The sequence below is a fragment of the Octopus bimaculoides genome, chromosome 8, assembly GCF_046866305.1.
Source record: "Octopus bimaculoides isolate indiv1 chromosome 8, ASM4686630v1, whole genome shotgun sequence".
Lineage (NCBI taxonomy): Eukaryota > Metazoa > Mollusca > Cephalopoda > Octopoda > Octopodidae > Octopus > Octopus bimaculoides.
In genome coordinates, this window is record NC_142935.1 from 78336268 (window position 1) to 78350566 (window position 14299).

At 35.1% G+C, this 14299-nt stretch overlaps 1 protein-coding gene across 1 annotated transcript in view; it reads left to right on the top strand.

Annotated features, from left to right (window-relative positions):
• Positions 1-13092, top strand: part of LOC128248590 (DET1- and DDB1-associated protein 1-like) — a 53889-nt gene extending 40797 nt beyond the window's left edge. The window contains exons 4-5 of the mRNA XM_052970194.2: positions 10288-10349; positions 12841-13092. Coding sequence (XP_052826154.1) covers positions 10288-10349; positions 12841-12948 — 170 coding nt within the window. The 3' untranslated portion in view covers positions 12949-13092. The remainder of the gene's footprint in view (positions 1-10287; positions 10350-12840) is intronic.
• The last annotated feature ends 1207 nt before the right edge of the window (positions 13093-14299 follow it).

Sequence of the window (14299 nt, forward strand, 5' to 3'; positions counted from 1 at the left end):
AGTGGCTAGCAATCTATCATGGCGAATGATATATATATATATATGATATATATATATATATGATATATATATATATATATATATATATATATACATACATACACAGAAGGATAAGCATATTAAAAGGGGTCTGTGGGAAAATTCATTTAAATAAAAGAGTTGGGAACCACTAAGCTATACCTTTATAAAGCTTTGAGGTTTTTTAACATCTTTATCTTGTTGAAAGTTTTTGCCTTTTAATTTCTTATTAAGGTATCATCAAAAACCCCTTGTCAACTATTTGCAATAAATAAGATGGGAGAAGTCATTTCTGAATGACATAGATCCATAGGGCTGATGTTTAGTAGATCTTACTGGGCAGAGAATACTAACCTGGGAGAGGTAACTCTTTATTTTGGCATTATTGAAGAATTTAATTCAGCTCTTCTCCGCAGGACTGTTGTTTCTGCTTAGAACATAACCAACCTCAGTATTAACTAAAATATTTCTAAATAAATTCAAAACTGATGCTGAAAATAAAAGCGAAAAAAAATTCCTAGAAATGGTTTTCCCTCACAGTTGTTCCTATGTCCTAATGTTAGAGAAGTCAGTCTCCATAAATTTATTATATATCACAAATGGTGAAGCAACATTGTTTTACAGGTTTACAGTAGACAACAAATCACTGGTCGATTACAATTCTGATAATGAGTCTCTATCATAGTACACAATTGATATCTTGTATTTTCTCTTCATATGATGGGCTTCCATACAGTTTCCTTTTGCCAATTTCAATTACAAGGAATTGTTTGACTTCAGAGATATGTGTCTTCTATGTTAGCATCAATCTGCTGATCAGTATAATAGAACCCTGAACCCTAAGGTTGGTTATTTCTTGACTGTGTAACCATCCAAGCTGTTTTCAATTTTGACTATACATTTTGAAAACATCCATCCACTCATCTATTTTTTCCTGCCAACTATTCCTGGAAGGGTTATTGGGGGTAGATTCCTTAGGCATAGTGTCCTGTCAGAAGCAACCATCGTTACACTTTCTAGTTGGATTCCCAAGTATGGCCAGCTGGATCTATGGATTTCATTTCATTCTTGGTCTACCCCTAGGCATCCTGCCAACTGGCTTGGCTTGAAGAATTTCTTGCAGTTCTTTCCTGTGACATTTTAATCACATGTCCATAATATTGAAGCTGTGACTTCTTAGTGCAGAGAGGTAGCAGCTCAAACTAGAGAGACTCCCTGATCTCCAAGCTATGCACCCTGTCAAGTAATGTTACTTCAGAGATCTTGCAGAGGGACTCCATTTTGGTTGCTTGTATTAGTGATGCTGCTCTTTCACTCATTGCCCAATATTCATGAGCATTACCTTTTTTTACCAACCTCTCCTCTTCTGAGGATTGACTGTGGGAGCTGGCATATTACTATACCAGTACCTGCAATTCTAGCATCCAATTTGGCCTCCTGATTCCCCTCACTCATGAATACAGTCCTGAGCTACTTAAACTTCTCCATTTGTCTAAGTGATATTCCACTAACATGTAGAATGCACTGGAAAGATTTTCTTGAGAGGCTGATGTCTTAGTTTTCAAATATATAGATTTTTATTTGAAAAATTAACAAACATATTCCCCAAAAAGATCAAAAGTTGAAGGGGAAGGCAGCAATCATAAATTACTTTACCTAAAGAAAATTCAGTTCTATATTTAAGAGATGAGGAATTATGTACATTATATACATTTAACGGATATTTGTCCTCATCTTGCTTGTTGTTAACACAACATTTCAGCTGATATACCCTCCAGCCTTCATCAGGTGTCTTGGGGAAATTTCGAACCTGGGTTCTCATTCCTAAGGTATTTTTCGATGTTATTATTATTATTCCGTAGTGATTAAGAGCGCGGGCTGAATAATAATAATAATAATAATAATAATAATAATAATAACCCAGATTCGAAATTTTCCCAAGACACCCGATGAAGGCTGGACAGTATATCAGTGGAAATGTTGTGTTAACAACAAACAAGATGAGGACAAATATCCGTCAAATGTAAATAATGTACTAAAGAAAGTTGTTTGATATTTCAATTACTTTTACTCCATCATTAACTCATCACATTTTAACCAAAATTTATATTTTCTTAAAGTAATTCCTCAGTTACTTCCCCTATATATAATCTATATATATAAAAATGAGAATGTCTGTCTGTCTGTCTGTGTGAATCCCTAAAACTCGAGAACTACGCAACCAATTTCATTCAAATTTTACACATGCCTTACTTAGGGTTCCAGTTGTGTTTTAGTCAAAAAAAATTATTAACTTCTTGCAGAGTTCGAGCACACGGCAACATAATATCTCCTCCACTATTTAAGTATTACGTGTCAAAAGTGAAACAAAAACACTCATGTCAAATACTTTCACTTTAAAAATGAAACTATTCCACTAACTGAAACAATCACATTTCGATACTGTAGTGACAGATACTTTCACAGAGAGAGAAAGAGAGAAAGAAAGAGACAGAGAGAGAGATGTATATGTACACCATTTCGATACTGTAATGACAGATACTTTCAGAGAGAGAGAGAGAGATGTATATGTATACATATAGATGTACACGTATATGTATATATATAGATCTATACATATATACACCCATCACACACACATACACATGCACACAAACACACACATTAGTCAAAAGTACTGAATGGATCTTTATGAAATTTGGAAATTATATTCTTTGCATAACGGCCATAACTCCCATGAAAATTCATATATTTTTGATGTTGATGAAATTTTAACCCGAACATAACAGATGAGCATTATTTAGAAAATGATGTCACACGTTATCGAGGCTACCATTCTTTCTGGATGTGCAAAAGGGGATGACGTCTTTATTCCAAGAATTCCTCTTACTCCATCAGGAGCAGACATTCCTTTTACATTCAGAAGACTACAATTCCCCCTTCGTGTGACTTTTGCCATGTCCATAAACAAATATCAGGGTCAAACACTGTCTGTAGCTGGTCTTCTCTTGGAAGAGCCCTGCTTCTCACATGAACAACTGTATGTTGGCTGCTCAAGAGTGGGCAGCAACAAAAAACCTATTTGTATATGCTCCACAAGGGAAAACAAGGAACATAGTTTACAATGAGGTGTTATAATCACAACAGCAAGAAAGTATGTACATGATCACCTTCTTTTACGAAACTTCATTGACTTTCATATATTTATATTGATATACATATATATACGTGTGTGTGGGTGCGTGTGTGTATATACATCTCTATATATAAAGATGATGCGTAGTCTAGACGGCGTTTTTAGATTTCATTATTCTCTTTAACCCTGGCAACGCCGGGTATTTCTGCTAGTATATATATATATTTTGCATTTTGTTTCTTCTGAGCAAATTTATAAACCTTTGTAGTAGCAATATTTATCAATTGCAAGAGCACTTTAGAAATCAAACTCAGATCACTATATCTGAGGGAGAGAGAGGAGTCGGTTGGTTGTGATTCACTCAAATATTACTGATGTTATCAAAAATATGACCATTCAAAACTTCTTGTGGAACCAGATGAAATAACAATTTAATCTTCGAAAGACATCACTATATATTTAGTGCATTTTAGCCACTTGCCAATGAAAGCCAGCAGCTGAGAGCACTGCCACAACACCAAGACAATGGACAACAACAACACTCTAACCAACTAACTCTAAGAAACACAACAGTGATTATCTCGTTTAAATTTTGAACTGTCTTGTGTAAACATACTTTCCTTGTCGTTCATATTAACATTTGTTTATTAGAGCGGAGAATAAGTATTTCTGCATAAAAAGCTTCAGCAGAATTTATCTTTTCAATACTGAATCGTTATATCACTCGTACACATGCAGAAGCATCTTATCATAACACTTTTTTTAGCCCTTGTTCAAAACTGTATGAGCAAATCTATGATCAAAGTTTTCAAGTCATAGCTATCTCATTGATTTAGAAATATTTTTTAGCGCTACAGATCGTCATTGATGACTACGTAGATTCGGAGCCAATCTAAGATATGGTTTTGTGTGTTGCATGTGTTTCTATATGGTTTCCTGTTTAATGTGCTGAATTTAGAAGGGTTAAAAAGAAAAGGTTTCTAGAAATAGCATCTAAATCAATTCCAGTTGTCAGCCTACTTTTTTAGTGAAGGAAAGGAGACATTTGTTGCCTTAGATATATTTTTAAAATGATATGATCATGACTGGAAAGTATTTGATCATTGATAAATTTGCTCAGAGGAGACAAGTGCTAAAAATTTTCCAGGAGTAACAATTGAGGAATTACTTAAATTTGTTATTACCCTTTCATGTGTGTTGTTTTAGAGATTTAACAATTACAGTAAGTACTTCTGTTTCATGCATGTTGTTGTCGAGATGAAGAATTACTCCATGGACCAGCCTCACGCTGGACAATCTTTCTGTGGACCAATAGTGGCATATATGTGTAATTTAAGTACATTTTGATAAAGAGAGCAATAATAAAAAGAGCAATTTGTTAAAGGAAAGAAAACGTATGTAATCTTTTGACTGTCATATCTGAGCTCCAGCCTGACCACACACTTGCAAGCTTAGGTTCCCTGAATGAATACCTATTACACTATTATCACATTAATATCAACTCACCATAATGTAGAATCAGTAGGAACCCTGAACTTGTTGCTTTCATCACTCCCACTTGGGAGTGATGGGAGACAATGGCACTCGAAGTGTGTTCCTTATATCTAGTCTACTTCATAATTTTGTTTTGGTTAGTGTCACTGCAGAAAACCCCGCTTCACAAAGATATGGTGTTGGAAAAAGAAGCATAGCTTTCAGGGCTTTTGTGGTGATGTCAGGATATTCTATTTTGACTTTAATCCAAAATACAAGAAGGTTTGAAGTTATCTCAAATATACTTTTAAGACCACCCTCATCTGCAGTGTCAAGCAGCCGATCTTCTTCTGTCAGGGTTAAAGTTGATTCACCTGGCTTGTTCTCAAATGGATTGCAGAGCCATTCCTTCCTCGTCCGAGGGTCTTTCGTGGTTGGAAAGTAATTCTCAAACTCTTTTGAAAGCTGGGACAGATGATCATGCACCAGCTCAGTAAATGAAGGCCCAGGTTCAGTCTTCCATAATCCCTGCCAACAGTGTAAAACATGTCAATAATTCCAGTTTGGCTTTGAATGCAGCAGTCTTATTAGCTGACTTGAAAACTTTGGTCATTTTCCTCTGAAATGAGAGATTTAGTTTGTTGAGCAGGTAAGCAAGTATTGCAATCCATTCAGTGTCACTGAAATGTGCTGCCAGTGAGGTTTGCTTTTCTAAAAGAAATCTCTGAAGTGGCTCTCATAACTCAAAAACTGTAGCTAACAATCTGCCTTTAGAAAGACATCTCACTTCTGTGTACATGAGAAGACTTCTATTTTCTACATCCATCATCTCACAAAGCTGCCCAAGTGAACACAAGTTAAGAGCATGTACTTTAATGTAGTTTATAACTTTAATCACATTTTGCCAAACACTATTAAGCTCACATTGCCAGCATTTCTCTATGAATGACACAGTGCATAGACTCATTCAGAAGCAACTTCCTTGTTGTAAAACCAGAAAGCCATCCAGTCTTTGCAGCCACTCTATCTGTGCATACATCGACACAAAATTACCAATGAAGTCTTCCTGATATGTAATCGTTCACGGATTTGAATAGTTCTGCAGCTGTGGTGTCAGTTGGCAAAAACAATACACATTACAAATCCTTGTGCACATCTTCCTGAAAAATATATCACACAAAAACAAGCAATATTTCCTTGTCAACACTAGTAGATTCATCTACCTGAATTGTGTACCACGGCAACTTACTAATCCTCTCTAACAACTGTTCCTTGACATCCTCTGCAACTTCATTAATTTGCCTTGTTATGGGTGCTTGTCGAAAGAGGAACGTTTGCAACCTTTTTAGCTGCTTCCTCTCTGAAAAGTTCACTGCAAATGTCCTTAGTAGCAGGCAAAATTAACTCTTCATCAATAGTGAAGTTTTTTGGCTTTAGCAATTCAGTCAGCTACTAAGAATGATGCTTTCAGTGCAGACACATTTGTTGAAGTGGTGGTTTTTAATAATTGCTTCTGTCCTTCATGTTCACATATTTGCTTTCAAAAAATTCCAGGGGCTTGTCTTTTAATGTAGAGTGCTTGCTCTCCTTGTGATGAAATAATTTTGAGGGTTTCGTGGCTTCATTAGCTAGTTGGTTACCACATATTATACAGAATAGTTGTGGAGCATGTGAATCACCTGTTGTGATAAACTCGTATTTTATGTAGGACACTTGGTATTTTCTTTTTGTTTGCACTCTGCGACCCTTCTAGTGTCTCATTGATGGGTCTTTCTCCCTTTTCAAAGTAATTATTCAATGACATTTGCTTTTGGATCATTGTACTGAAATTCTTTAAAATCTGAAAATTAATTACGATTAGAAAATTAGTTGAAAATTATTACTAATAGATAAAAATATATATTAATTGTAAAATGTACTTATAGTTATGATAAATAGTAAGGGTAGATGTAAAATATACATCTATATACTACTAAAACTCTCTGATTGCTTGCTTGTCTGTCATTTAATACAGCCAAACTGGTGCATAATGAGAAAATACTCTGAAAGTAAAGTACCCCTGAAATGTGATTACAAATGGAATAAAACAAGTTTCATGTAAATCGGACTACAGGTTCCCAAGATACGCGTTTTGGGTGCGGGGTTGTTTCCACAAATTTAAGCAGTAAAACCTGGAGTTATTGCCCTTTACTGTACATACGGGATAGTTTTTTTGTTGGCATAACTACAGATGTGTACCCCACCAAATTATTGTCTCATAACTTCCAGAAAAATGGATACTTTTTAGCAAAACTTTCAACAAATACTGCTTAGATGCTGAGGATTCAGACTATATAGGGATTTATGGGAAAGAATTTTTTTGAGGGGATAGGAAAATTCACATGATCTGACTTCTTCTCTGCATAACTTTCAGGAAAATGGATATCTCTTAATGAAATTTGATACAAAATACTTTCCAAACAGCTTCGATTACGATTATAAAAAAATTTGTGGGGGAAAATTTTTGAAATTCTTCAACATCCACTCTGGACTGATTTTGGTTAATTTTTTAAAACTTAAATACCATGAGAGGAGCTTTTTTGGTAACAAAAAAAAAAGAAAATTGTAAATATTTTCAGAGGAAAAGATGTACGATTCAAGAGAGATTTGGCTGTTGCTTCTAGCACATCACAAATCACTCTCTGTTTTCATTCTCACATGTATTGATGCTTTCTCAATATTTTTATTCCGTTAAACACATTTTATGGAAATCGAACTAAATTCGAGAACTGGCACCCATGCCAACGTCATCTCCTTCATTGGACATGAAACTCGGCTTGCGAAGACCTGTTGGGGCAAGCAAAAGCGAAATCGTGATGGCACCTGTGCCCAGCGTCGCCTTCCTGGAACTTGTGCCAGTGGCACGTGTAAAGACATTCGAGCGAGATCGTTGCCAGTGCCGCTGGACTGGCTCCTGTGCAGGTGTGACATAAAATACACCATTTTGAGCGTGGCCGTTGCCAGTACTGCCTGACTGGCCTTCATGTCGGGGGCATATAAAAGCACCCATTACACTCTCGGAGTGGTTGGCATTAGGAAGGGCATCCAGCTGTAGAAACTCTGCCAAATCAGATTGGAGCCTGGTGTAGCCATCTGGTTCACCAGTCCTCAGTCAAATCGTCCAACCCATGCTAGCATGGAAAGCGGACTTTAAATGATGATGATGATGTAACATTGATGGAATATAAGCAACAGGAAAAAAAAAATTGTAATTTTAATTTTCACCCCGACCTAAATCAAGCGAAGTCATGTATGCGTGTAAGAAAAGACATTTTCTAACAGAAAAGTATACTATTAAAATGAATTATTGTTTACATACCACTATGGATAAATGCCAGCAATGACCTTCTCAGGTGCTCCAATATTTTAATTTATAAACAGAAACAAGCGGGGGCAGGGGGTGCAGTTGCAAAAAGTCGTCATTTTTCAAATTTTTTTTTTTTTTCATAGCATATAAATGTATTTATGGGGAGAAAAATATTGAGAAACATCAATACATTCAAGAGTGAAAAAGAAACAAGGAGGGTTGTCATTGGATGTGCTAGAAACAACTGCCAAATCTTTAACCCTTTAGTGTTCACATTATTCTGCCAAAATTAATGCTTTTTTATCCACATTGTTTTGAACTAATCATGCATTATCTTGTAGCTATGAGATTTTAATGAGGTAGCTGTTGATTTTCAAAACGATATTGTAGGGTTGGTGTGAGAGACAAGATCTGGCCAGTTTGAACATAGAATAGGCAGAATACTTTTGGCCGGATATGGCCGGTTTAAATACTAAAGGGTTAAATCTGATTTTTTCCTCTGAAAATATTAACAATTCTTTAAATATATATTTTTTTTTTACTGAAAAGGCTTCTCCCATGGTTTTGATGTGCAAGAAAAATTAGCCAAAATCAGTCTGGAGTGGGATGATGAGAGGGGAGGGGGTTGTACAAAAAAATTTTTTTAACTTTTTTTTTTTTCATAAAAAGATGTTCCCCACCCATAACATTTCCAAAGCTGTAGTTATTCCAGTTTTGTTTGTGTGCATGCTTCTTTGTAATTTGATACAGTGAAACCGGCGCATAAAGGAAAAATACTCTGAGAGTAAGGTACGCCTGGAATGTGAATACAAATGGAATAAAACAAGTTTTGCATAAATTAGACCACGGATTCCCAAGATAGGTGGTTTTTTGGGTACCTTTATAAATAGCCAAAATGGTGCATAATGAGAAAATACTCCGAAAGTAACTTAACCCTGAAAAGCGAAAATTGTTTCCATTAATTTTATGTTTATGTTATATAACAATTCCTTTTGAATTTTTGTAGAAGTGTGCGCATATACCATAAATAAATGCTGTTACTGGAGTTCAAGTTAATCCCGGAAGTTCTATTTATATTAGATGCTGTAAATAATCAGTAGAACCTTAAATATGAACTTGTAAACCAGACCTATGATGACATGAACGAATTGAAATATTTAACTGAATCATCATAAAATTAACTTTCATTTCAATGCAATGTTGGATTCAGCTTCAATGTTTTATAACCTGAACCGTCAGTGACCCAACGGGTCACGGGTAGTCTAGTTAATTATAAAATGTACTTACAGTTATGATAGATAGTATTGAGTAGATGAATAGTGAATATTTAAACAGATCTTTTTAAATTAAAGACCAATATTCAATTTATCTATTATATAATTTTAAACAAGTTAATTATTTTTTGCAGCCAGGTTGCAAATGATCCACAGACTGGTACTGGTCTGCAGCCTGGTGGTTGGGGACCCCTAATGTAGAGAATATTTTGTCCAAGATGTGGTCTCAGCATTGTTGTTTTTTAGCTAGGTCAGCTATGATTAAATAGACTTATGATCAAAGGCACTACAGTTATCAACTGCCTGTTTAATACATTTATGTAATATGTCCTACCTTTCTTAAAGAGGGTAGAGTATAATATAAGAGAAATTTGACTGTCATCTGGTGGTCAATGCAGAAACTAAGGATAGATGAGTGGTTGGTGAAAGCTATACAAGCCATGTACAGGAATGCTACCAGTAAGGTGAGGGTTGGCAGTGACTACAGCGAAGAATTTAGGGTACGAGTAGGGGTTCACCACGGATCAATGTTCAGCCCCCACTTGTTCATTACCAAGACCTTTGGCATTATGTCATGCTTGAAAAGAAGACCCATCACACCAAGCAAAATTGCAGTCACGTCATGCAAATTGCACCCGTGCCAGTGGCACACAAAAGCACCCATTACACTCTCAGAGTTGTTGGTGTTAGGAAGGGTATCCAGCCATAGAAAACCATGCCAAATTAGGCTGGAGTCTGGTGCAGCCTTCCAGTTTACAAGCCCTGGTGAAACCATCCAACCCATGCCGGCATGTACAACAGACGTTAAATGATGATCCTGATTTAGCAAGTTGAGTGACCACTGTATGTAAGAATGGTGGGGAATATAGATGCTTCATTTGGTTGGAAGATGTGGTTGTTGTGTAGAATCTTTTCTAGTTTTTCATATATACACTTTGTGTTAGTTGTATAGTATTGTAATTTTTTAGATCACAAAGTCAGTGAATGTTCAATGATTAAATGATTGCAATATTTTATAGTAAACTATTTTTTGTTTACAGTTATTACTACTGAAAAGACTAATATTCTGCTGAGGTACTTACACCAACATTGGGACAAAAAGGTAATTTATCTGGTAACTTTGTTAAACAACTTTCTTTGACTGATTCACTGGAATGGTACTTCACTCACTCAATCTTTTTAATATTTCAACAATTAAAATAATTTTTACCTGCAAGGAGCAGTTAAAGCAAGACTTAGGAAAACTTAAGACTACCCATTATACATGTGGTATAAATATATATGGCAGCTCAGTGTTCAGTTGAGGAATTGAATAATATTCAAGAATGTTCTTTGTTTTGTGTGTCATTTTGTTTCACTATGAAATAAAATTCATTAACTGCTTTGATAGTTTTGGAAATGACAAAATTCCAGGTTCAAATTAGTAGTTGACCTGACTGAGAAGGTCAGGTATATTCACAGATATTGGATTAATGATGAGAAAATGGATGAAAATTAAAAATTAATTTTTATTTGGATATACTATGTAGTATACATAATGACTGATAATGTTATTTGCTGTGCTTTTATTAGAATAATGAAATTTTAAAAATTCATAACTATATGTGGTTCAGTGAATAAGAAGTTAACAAGAATGAGGCTAGATGTCTATTTGAACAACTAAATACAGTTTCAATGGTGACTTGGTTTGAATGGTTTCAGTTGTAACATTTAAAGTTATGGCAGAAGATATCTTGTAAACATTTTGACAATTGGCATAAAAGGAAACAAAAATGCAGTATTCCTCCCAAAGATAAAAGTATTTTTAAAAAATCAAAAAATTATTATCTAGATTATGCCTGTTAGATAATAGCTCCTACCATGGCCTCAAGAAGGCTCTGGAACTTGGTACATGCATTCCTCACTATTTCCTTGGGAAAATCTTTTGAACACCTTCATTTTGGCCACCAGCTTGGCCTTTGTGTTGCAGGGAGAGTAGTTGGTGTCTTTCTCAACCACACCCCTCACACAGTAATCCATGGGACTACCATCAGGGGAATAAGGGAGCCAGAAATTGGGACTGGTGAAGTTGTAAAAATTCTGACAACCCCCTCTGATTTTTTCTGGCACTATGGCAAGGAGCCAAATCCTGATATCACACATATGGCCTTCCAGCAGCTATCCTCTCCAGTTAGGGATTGACCACAGTCTCCACCAGTTTCACATAGCTGTCTGAATTGAGTCTGAGGCTCTGTTCAAAGATGTGGAGATGAATTCCTGCATGCAGATGCAGTTAGAATGACCTTGGCTTCATAGTCACTGTTGTAGTAGTCCATGTCACGTCCTACAGCTCTTTAAGTGTTCATGGTGCCAACATTTTGATACCCAGCATGTCTTGTGATATGGGTAACTGTTTATAATATTCTGATGGCTTCCAGTTCTCCATTTAACTTTTTTTCTCAACTAATCTTAATTATGCTCTTGAATGTTGTTGACTCTTCACCAATACATTCAGCTGTTCTTGATTAAAGGAAACAAAAAATTGTCAAATTTAGACTGAATACCTTGTATGTTTTCAGTAATTTACCTAAGATGAGTTCTCTCTTTTTCAAATTTTTAACTAGTTGTTTTTATCATCACTGGGCTACTGATTTCATGGTCATTGCTGTGCCTCTGCTCCTCCTTTACAGTTGAATGTTTAGCAACAGAAACCATCTCAGCTCTGTAAACAAGAAAAAATTTGATGAAAAATTTTCTACAAAAACCCTTAAATTCTCAGTTGAACTCTTTTGTTGCTAACCTTTGGTTATATCGTACATCAAACTTTTACTTGAAATATATTTGAATTAGCACTGGCATGGCTGTATGGTAAAAGAGTGTGCTTCCCAACCACATGCTTCTGGATTCAGTCCCACTATGGCACCTTGGGCATGTGCTTTCTACTAGCCTCAGGCTGACCAAAGCCTTGTGAGTGGATTTGGTAGACAGAAACTGAAGGAGGTCCATCATATATATATATATATATATATATATATGTGTGTGTGTGTGTCTTTGTCCTTTACCATTGCTTGACAATTGTTGTTGGTATATCTCTGTAACATAGTGGTTTGGCAAAAGAGACTTGTAGAGTAAGTACCAGGCTTAAAAAAATATAAGTACTGGGGTCAATTTGTTCAACTAAAATTTTTTAAGGCAGTGCCTCATCATGGCTGCAGTCTGATGACTGAAGCAAGTAAAAGATAAAAGTATGTAATATTAAATTGTTCCATACCAATTTTCATAAATTCATAGTTTAACCCCCAAACAGAAAATTATACAATATCATATTGACTTCACATAATTTTTTTCATAAGCCCAAATTACTGCATTATTACTATTTGTCTTTACTTTTTCACCAATACTGTTTATTTTTATTATTAAATTATAACTGATTATAAAATAAAAATTAATCTTTGAGATAGTGAGTGCATTATTTTATTAAATTCTTCCAAATTTTGATTATTTTCCAAATTAAATTAAGCATAATGTATTTCATTAGAAATATTGTAAAGAGTTATATTTATATTAACAGTATTATTTATTTGTTTGTTTTTTATCTTCTTTTTTTTTTTCAGAATTCTAATAAAAAACGAGATTCTTCAAAAGCCAATTTAGAATCTCCTGAAAGCAGTACATCTCAGAAGGTTCCCAGATTAAACAGTTGTGAAGAAAGTAGCTCTTAGGGTGTGGCTGGCTATATATATATATATATGTATATATATATATATATATATATGTATGTATGTATGTATGTATGTATGTATGTATGTATAATGCCTGGTCTGGTCTCATTGTGATGGAACAGCTCAGTTTTTCTGTCTCTTCCCCAGCTGGTAGAGGGGGTAGTAAATGGAAATGGAGTGCTTATGTTGTCAGTTCTCATTCTCCAAACACCACCCATGTAGGAAGTTTTTGGTGATACCCTATTCAATTTTATCGCCCCATTTCTACCCAACTAACATTAAGGCAATCTCTGATCAGATAGTTTCTTTCTTAACTTTTTCTACTTCTTTTTCTTTGCCAGTTCCTTTCTTTTATATCAAAGGAACATTTTGGGTGAAGACAGATGGCTAGGTCTAAGTTACTGAGCTGTTCTAAGTGTCACTGTCATTTTCTTCTTTCTTTCAGTCACACATTTTCTTGCCCCTTACCGCCGCCTTCTGACACTTAACACACCTATATATATATATATATATATATATATATATATATATATAGTTTGTGTGTGTATATATATTCCTTGGTAAATGACAGTGACATTGAGGTACTCACTTCACAGTACCCATCCTAAGCTGCTCAGATAATCATGAAATGTGAGAAGAGATGAAATAAAATTAATTAATTAAAATAATAATCTATAAATCTGTTTATTTTTTTACATTTATTTTTCTATGTTTCATCTTTTGTGTTGGGAACACATACATACATTTACATACACACAGACATGCATTCACAGTTACACACATGTATATATAATCTCGTAGGTTACAGGTATTTACAGAAGCAAAATCTGTACTCAGAAATGTAAAATATATGTAAAGATAGAGTCAGCTAGTGATAATACATCTTGATTTGAAGCTTCATTCTCAGTGGGTGTGTGTTTACTGTTTTGATGTCTTCTAAAATTACAATCTGCAAGCAATCATTTCTATCAGCAAATCCACAGCTTGCTTTGGAATGTGGAATTAGAGGTCCCTTATCAATTTCAGTTCAGATTTAGTGACAGGAAGAGACCTACCCATAAAACAATACCTGTGTAATATTTTGTTTAATCTATGCTAGCATGGAAAAAAAAAACTGTAAAAATGAATGAATGACAAGAATAGCGGTGTGTGTGTATGTATATATTTGTAGGTATAGGCAATATTGTGTGGTTAAGAAGCTTATCTTTGCAACCACCTGGTTCTGGGTTCAGTTCCAGCATGAGGCACTTTCTATAGTCCTGGGCCAACCAATACCTTGTAAGACAAATCTGGTAGCTGGAAACTATAGAAGCCCATTTGTGTGTGTGTGTGTTTGTATTTGTCTCCCACT